We start from the raw sequence: 6974 nt of genomic DNA, 5'->3' as shown, positions 1-6974 counted from the left end.
GCACAGCAAAATGGCGAAGGCGCCCTACCCCACACCGCTCCGCTCGCGTGCCTCCGCCCCAGGGAAGCTGATCCTCTTTGGTGAGCACGCCGTGGTGTACGGTCACACGGCGGTGGCCGTGGCGCTCTCTAGCATGCGCGTCACCGTCGAGGCCGAGCTGTGTGACGACGGCGACGGGACGCTCGAGGCGACGCTGCACGACCTGCCGAGCGCGTGCGGCAGAGGTCCTGTGCGGGCGGACGTGCCGCTGTCGGCGCTGGCCGCCGCTATGCTCCCGACCCGCGCCTCGGAGGAGCGCAGCGACGATGGCTGGCGCACGCCGCTGGCCGCCGGCGCTCGCGTCATCGAGGCACTCCACCGTGAGCTGGGCGGCGCGCCCGAGGCGGACAAGGCGGCGCTGGTGCCGCTGCTCTTCCTCGCCGCGTCGCTGCTCCCGCAGCTCGGCGCGCGAGTCGGCGGCCGGCTGCGCGTCGGCGTGCGGTCCGCCGGCTTGCCGGTCGGCGCCGGGCTCGGCTCGTCTGCCGCCTTCAGTGTGGCGGTGGCGGCGGCGCTGCTGCGGCTGCAGCTGCTGCTGCGCGAGCGGCTCGGCTCGACCGCCGCCTCGGACCTCGCTCTGCTCGAGGGCGGGCCGCGAGCTGCCGACGGAGCGGCGACGTCAGCAGAGGCGGGAGGCGCGAAGGCGGGAGGAGGACGGTCGGGAGCAGGCGGGTCTGGAGGGCGGGTGGCGGGCACTGGGGAGGAGGGGTGCCGTGAGGCCGAGACGAGCACGCCGTCGAGCGCCGCGCGCGAGCTCATCAACGGCTGGGCCTACTGCGCCGAGTGCGAAAAGCACGCGCCACCCCGCCCCGCCTCGCCATGTCCGTGACACGTCCACGACACCGTCCCGCAGGTGCATCCTGCACGGCACTCCGTCCGGCCTCGACAACGCCGTCTCGTGCGAGGGCGGAGGGATGCGGCTGCAGGTGGGCCCCGCCCGCCTTCCGACCGCATGTGGCGCCCCCGCAGACCGCCAAGGGAAAGAGACAGCGACGGCGCTGACGCCAGCGCTCCACCGCCAGCCCTCCCCTCGCTGCACTGCCCCTCTCCCCTACTGGCACCGGCTTCGGGACGCGGCTCTGACCCCCCGCCCCGCTCCCTCCGCAGCGGGCCGGCCGGGAGAGCGGCGCGGCCCTTCGCTTCGAGCCGATCGCCTCGCTACGGCCGATGACTGTCCTGGTCACCAACACCAACGTGCCGCGCTCGACGCGGTGCCTCGTCACCTCGCGTGCGAGGCTCGCTAGGGCCCTCCCTCAGCCTTCGCGGAGCCTTCCCGCAGGCGCCTCGTGGCGAAGGTGCGAGCGCTGCGCGACGCACAGCCCGCCCTCACCGAGGCCCTCTTCGGCGCGGTCGCCTCCGTCGCCGAGGCCTTCCTCGCAGCGACCGCCTCGTCGGAGGCGCGGCAGAGGCGCGGCGGCTGGCGGGGCGTGTGTGCACGCCCACTGCACGCCCGCTACGCGCCCCTGTAGGCGCGGCTCAGCGCGGAGCTGCCCGAGCTCGTGCGAATCAACCACGGCCTCCTCGTCTCGCTCGGAGTCTCTGGCGCCCCCCTCGCCGCAAAGGACAGGCCCTTTCCGGGATGCGTCCACGACACGTTATATGCCCCGCAGGCGCCGCCCTCGAGGACGTCGTCGCCACCGCCGCGGAACACGGCCTCGCCACAAAGCTGACTGGCGCCGGAGGAGGCGGCTGCGCAATCTCCGTCGTCGGCGTCGGCGGCGCCGCCAGAGGCGAGGCGAGCAAGTCGGCGGACGCCGCGCGGCGCCGCCTCGAGGCCAAGGGCTACAACTGCCACCTCACCTCCGTCGGCGGCGATGGCGTGCTCTACCACGCCCCGCAGGCTGCGGGCGAGACGGCGGCGCGGGCGGCGCCGTCCGGGGGGCTCGCACGAGCGGCTGCCGCGGCCGCAGCGGTGGTGGTCGCGGCCGCGCTCGCCGCCGCAGCCGCCGCGCGGTCGCACGCGACTGCCTAAGACGAGTGGCGTCGCGCGCGGCCTATCGTACACTATGAGTGAAGGTGGTCCCGTGAGAATTGAGGCAGACGACGAGCGTCCATATTAACCGGGGAAACCGCGCCGGTGGGTCTGATCTCCGGCATTGCGCATTGTTTCCGCGCACGCGCACGTGTGCGTGTCCAGTTCTCACCTCTCATGTCACCTCTCTACCTACCACCTACCTCGCATCGTCCAGGAAAGGGACCTCCTCACCACGCAGGTACACCAAGACGTCCTCCTCTGGCAGGGAGTCTTCGAACTCGATCACCACGCCGACACTGCCGATGACGCAGTTGTGATGCCTATCTTGAACCCTCTTCCGGCGGCGTCTCGTACGCGTATGGCAATTTGTGCCTTGTGAAAAAGCTCATAGCCTGGCCCTCGCCTCCGCAGAATTCTTCGTCGTAGTCGTGCTTGCCGCGCTCGTAGATCTTGCAGGTGTGCCCGTCGGGCGTCGTGACGTAAACGTTCACTTCGACCTTTGCGTCCTCGAGCTGCAGCGAGCCCATCAGCGGGGTGCCATCTTCCTCGCAACCATCGTAGTCAAATCTGCTGAGTGGACCGGCCCAGGACTCGATCGAGCCTCTTGGGTAATGCGCTCGCTCCTCCTCGTCGGTAGAGAACCACGTGTCCTCATGCCAGCCGACTCGCTTGGCCTCGATCGTAAAGGTGAAGTCTTCCAGCTTTGCCCCCTCGATGGTGCATCGCGGTGGTGGCGATACGGCAGCGCCACGCAAGCGCTCCACGGTCTGCTGCAAGAGAAAATGCTCCCGGCAAGGCAGGCGTCCCTTGCGCACATAGGCCAGCGGCTCGACTCGCTTGCCATTGTGGTCACGTTGAAGAGCCCTGCTCAGCTGCAGCGCGGGAAAGCGAGCCTCGAGCAACCGCCGCCATGCTGGCTCGAATGCCAGCAGCGGCTCTCGCCACCCGTGGCACACCCCGAGCATTGCGACGAGCTCATGGCTGCCGTGGCCCTTGTTTGCAAAGCGGCCCCAGCCGCGCTCTTCAGCGGCATCCCACGCAGCAACGATGCGCGCTATGACAACAACCATCTCTGCAGGCAAGCGAGCGACTGCGGGCTCAAAGATGGCGAGGCCCTCCAGACCGGCGACAATATCATCGGTCCGAAAGTCGCGCCCGTCGACACAGGCTGCTACTGGCGCCGCCATAGGGTTGGACGATGTACATACGTACTTTTAGCTTACTGGGAGAAAAGAGAGAGGGGGTTGTGTTCTCTAGGCCCCTAAGGGCCCTACGCGCGCGGCGTGAGAGCTCGGAAGCGAGCTTTGCACGGCGATCGAGGATGGCACGGTTCACCCCCTTCACCGAAGCGATGGAGATGCGTTCCGCGTGGTGTGACACAAATGAGAGGCGGGAGTGGGGAGGGTACGCGGTGCGGTCAACGCCCGAGCGTTGAGCCTTGCGCGCAAGGCGGTTGATCTTTGCAACTGCTGGCGGCGAGAAGCCGCCGCCGAATGTCTCGTGGAGAAGCAGGTTGAACTTGTTTCGTTTGGTGAAGATCCCATCATGGTAGTGGCCACGCTGTGACTTGACGTAGCCTTGGCCGGTGGTGTGGTCGAACGCCCGTTGACCACGGAACCCGAGTTGCTTGCAGCCCATGTTTGCAAGGCGGGCGCGCTCTCTCTCTACGATGTAAAGAGACGTTTTCGGCCCGGCCGGTATCGAAACACCAAAAGAAAGAAGAACCGCGAAAGCAGGACGGCACGCCGCCACCACACAGGGATTTAAGGATAGAAGAGTGTGTGGTGCTAGCTAGCCGTCTCCGATGTTTGCCCTTGTGCATCTGCCTCTGTCTACCTTGAGCACTTGAGCACTGGATAGGGTCGATTCCGCATGGTACGGGACCCCTCGATCGTCTCGCCCTCCCTCGCTGGTGTGTTCATCGGGGGGTCATAATAAACACGGTCTACCTATATCTCTCGTCGCAGTCTCTCGCAACTTCTCCCACCGACCTTCGTTTATGCCACCTCGCGGTCGTCCCACTCTCGTCGTTCTCTCTCCAGCAGTCAGTCAGTCAGTATTAGCTCTTACACACCTCCTAGCATGGAGGACGGGCCCACACGCACACACACGCTACACACGATTGGCTCGGGAGCCGACACGAGGCACGCTATCACCGGCCGTAGCACTGGGTCCGGACTGCTGGACGCACAACACACAGCTCACAGGACAGCTCACGAGGTGGCGCTATATAGTGGGGTTCGCGGGGACTGGCGCAGGAGAAGAAGGTGGGGCACAGGGATGGGGCCACAGAACTCACGAACTGACAACCCACCCCGCGCCGGGGGCGGTGGCGCGCGCGAGCGCCGAGATATTGTCCGGGGAGAAGCGGTGCAGCTGCGGCACAATGCGGTTGACGCACTGACCTGCCGGAGTCAGTCCATCGCCCGCACATGCGCGCCGGCCTTGAGGTGGTTCCACCAGTAGCTGGCCCAGGGGCTGTGACCCTGCGCAAAAGCGCGCAGGAAGTTGCCGAGCGCGCGCCCTAGTTAGTCCTAGTAGGCCCCGCTCGGGGAGTTGAAGGCGGCCGCCGTGGTGCGCGTAAGGGTTCTCTCTCCTGCCCGGTTAATTTTCTGGAAAAATCCCATTTTCTTCTTAGTGTTGACAGGCCCCGGAATGAACAAAACGGACATCCCACCCAAGCTAGGGCTGGGTCGAGGACAGTGTTGTGCGAGGCGCGCGAAAAATTCTTTTGCAGTGAGTGCGCGCCAGTGGCCCCGTGCCCAGTGTGAAGAAAGTAAAGAGGGATGGGAGGAGCACAGGGTCGCCAGTTACCGGATTTTGTCTTGTGCCAACTTGGAGGACTTGCACCGGATGAATTTCTTTCCATGCATCGCGTGCGGCGCCGCCAGGGAAAGGCCGGCGCCCAAAGCGCTGCGCCGCCATGCCTTTCTGGTCGACGATCGTGCCGCCACCAAAGTTCTCTCTCGCCAACATGAGCAGGCTCCACCAGCACCTCCACGACACGGTTGTGGTCACCGAGCGCAACCGCGCTGCGGTCGTCGACAACCTGCGCACGATCGCGGAGCTTGTGCTGTGGGGTGACCAGAACGACCCGGTGCTCTTCGACTTCTTTCTCGAGAAGAACATGCTCGGCATCTTCTGGCGGCTTCTCGAGCAGCGCGAGACGCCCGTCTCTGTCAAGGTGCAGATGCTGCAGACGCTGTCGATTCTCATCTCAAACATTGAGGCGGGGCCCTCCATCTACTACATCCTCTCCAACGACCACATCAACGAGCTGATCCGCCACCCGTTCGACTTTTCCCACGAGGAGCTGCTCGCCCACTACATCTCCCTCCTCAAGGCCATCGCTCTGCGGCTCGACGAGCACACCGTCCAGTGCCGCCACCTCCAGCGCCTGCGGCGACGGGGCGGGATCGTGAGCTCACGGCGGCGCGTTGGCCGCGGTAGGTTCTTCATCGGCGACTCTGCAGTCGGCGCGCCGCTCGTCCTACTCCTTGGCCAGCACCGACGCCGACGCCTCCTCGACCCCTTCCGCGCATGCCTCCGCCTCCTCCGATACTTGTGCCGCTGACGGCGGCGGCGGCGACGCCGCCGACGGCGGCGGCGGCGGCGGCGGCGGCGGCGGCGGCGGCGGCGGCGGCGGCGGCGGCGGCGGCGCGCCTCGCCGCCGCTCGCGCGAGTTCGCGCTCTTCGAGGCCGCCCCCTCCGCCCCGCCGTGCAGCACGGCCCGCGCCGCTGGACCTGGGTCTGACCCCTTCCCCTCCTCTCCCAGGCGGCACTCACCCTATGGACGCACGAGGCACGCGGCGGCGGCGCGGCGCCACACCTGCTCGCTGGTCCGTTCTGAGCGGGTGATGATTCATGGATAGGAGCGGATGGTGAGGACGGCGGTGCCGTGCCCTCTGCGCCTTCCGCCTGCCCGGCGGAGGGCCCGCTCACCCCTCCAGCCGGGTGGTGTGCAGGTGCGGACGATCGTGCTCTCGGTCTGCAAGGTGGCAGAGGCGGCGGTGCAGGAGTACGTGTGTGGGAGCGGCACGCTGCCGCAGGTGCTGCTGCGGGGCGGCGCTGCTCGCCGAGCCCGACGAGGCGCTGCTCACACCTCTCCCGCCGTTGGCAGGTGCTCGTGGCGGCGCTGCTCGCCGAGCACGAGCGTGCGAGTGTGGCGCTGGCGCGGCGAGAAGGCGCCTCGGCCGAGGTGGAGTCTGCACAGCGACCTGGCATTCACAGCTGGCGCGCACCCGCAGGCGCCTCGGTCGAGGCGGTGGAGGAGAGCCTGGGCAGGCTGCTCGACGAGGCGCGCCCCGCCGTCACTCAGCTCCGAGATCGCCCCGAGATCGCTGACGCCCGCCGGCGCACCTCCAAACCCTACTGGAGACTTCAAACCCTGCTGGAGACTGCAAGAGGACCGCCCCCGTGAGACGTCCCCCTCGCCCCCTCCCCTCCCCTCCCCGGGCAGGTGTACTTTGTCAACGACCTCCTCGAGGCGGCGCTCGAGCCTCTCGCGCGCCGCCTCTCCTCCGCCCTCCTCTCCTCCTTCGTCCTCCCCTGCCTCGCCGCTCCGCTCGTCCCGCACGCCCGCCTCGGAGGCGACTGCCCGAGCCACGTCCTGCACGGCGGCGCGTCGGAGGCCGCGCCCTCGCCCGCCGGCGGCGAGGGGAGCGGCGAGGGGAGCGGCGAGGGGAGCGGCGCGGGGAGCGGCGCGGCGGGCGGCGAGGCGGAGGTGCTCGCGCTGCTCTGCCTCGCCCTCTTCTTCTCGGCGAGACTGTCTCGCCGCCCGCGCCGAGGACGTCGCAGTACGGCTGACCCGTCTCACGCCGCCACCGCCGCCGGGCCGCAGGTCCTCTCGCACGCGCCGCTGCTCGACGCGCTCGCCACCCTCTTCCTCCACCCCGCGCTCCGCCTCGACGCCGTCTCCACGCCGCGAAATGCCCCGTGGCAGGTCCGCCCCCCCCCCCCCCCT

At 68.2% G+C, this 6974-nt stretch overlaps 2 protein-coding genes across 2 annotated transcripts; both read left to right on the top strand.

The window, feature by feature from the left end:
* EMIHUDRAFT_442519 (hypothetical protein) lies at positions 1-2076 on the top strand. Its single transcript, XM_005782892.1, has 6 exons — positions 1-819; positions 890-962; positions 1144-1247; positions 1316-1433; positions 1506-1578; positions 1647-2076. The coding sequence occupies exons 1-6, from the start codon at positions 11-13 to the stop codon at positions 2006-2008; spliced, it is 1539 nt and encodes a 512-aa protein (XP_005782949.1). The 5' UTR covers positions 1-10; the 3' UTR covers positions 2009-2076.
* A 2858-nt stretch (positions 2077-4934) lies between these two features.
* EMIHUDRAFT_456574 (hypothetical protein) lies at positions 4935-6953 on the top strand (the record flags this gene model as incomplete). Its single annotated transcript, XM_005782891.1, has 6 exons — positions 4935-5429; positions 5884-5904; positions 5977-6060; positions 6132-6171; positions 6259-6320; positions 6852-6953. Coding segments are annotated over 6 exons (804 nt in total), but the record flags the coding sequence as incomplete, so codon positions are not given.
* Between the last annotated feature and the right edge of the window lie 21 nt (positions 6954-6974).

Source organism: Emiliania huxleyi (assembly GCF_000372725.1).
Source record: "Emiliania huxleyi CCMP1516 chromosome Unknown EMIHUscaffold_185, whole genome shotgun sequence".
Classification (NCBI taxonomy): domain Eukaryota; phylum Haptophyta; order Isochrysidales; family Noelaerhabdaceae; genus Emiliania; species Emiliania huxleyi.
Note: the sequence above shows the minus strand (reverse complement) of the source record. Positions and strands in the feature narration are given on the sequence as shown.

Coding starts and splice junctions, on each gene's coding strand:
- EMIHUDRAFT_442519 (XM_005782892.1), top strand. CDS start 11: ATGGCGAAGGCGCCCTACCCCACACCGCTCCGCTCGCGTGCCTCCGCC. Junction 1,434..1,505: donor CAGCGACCGCCTCGTCGGAG/GCGCGGCAGAGG, acceptor GCGCCCCTGTAG/GCGCGGCTCAGCGCGGAGCT. Junction 1,579..1,646: donor CGTCTCGCTCGGAGTCTCTG/GCGCCCCCCTCG, acceptor TATGCCCCGCAG/GCGCCGCCCTCGAGGACGTC.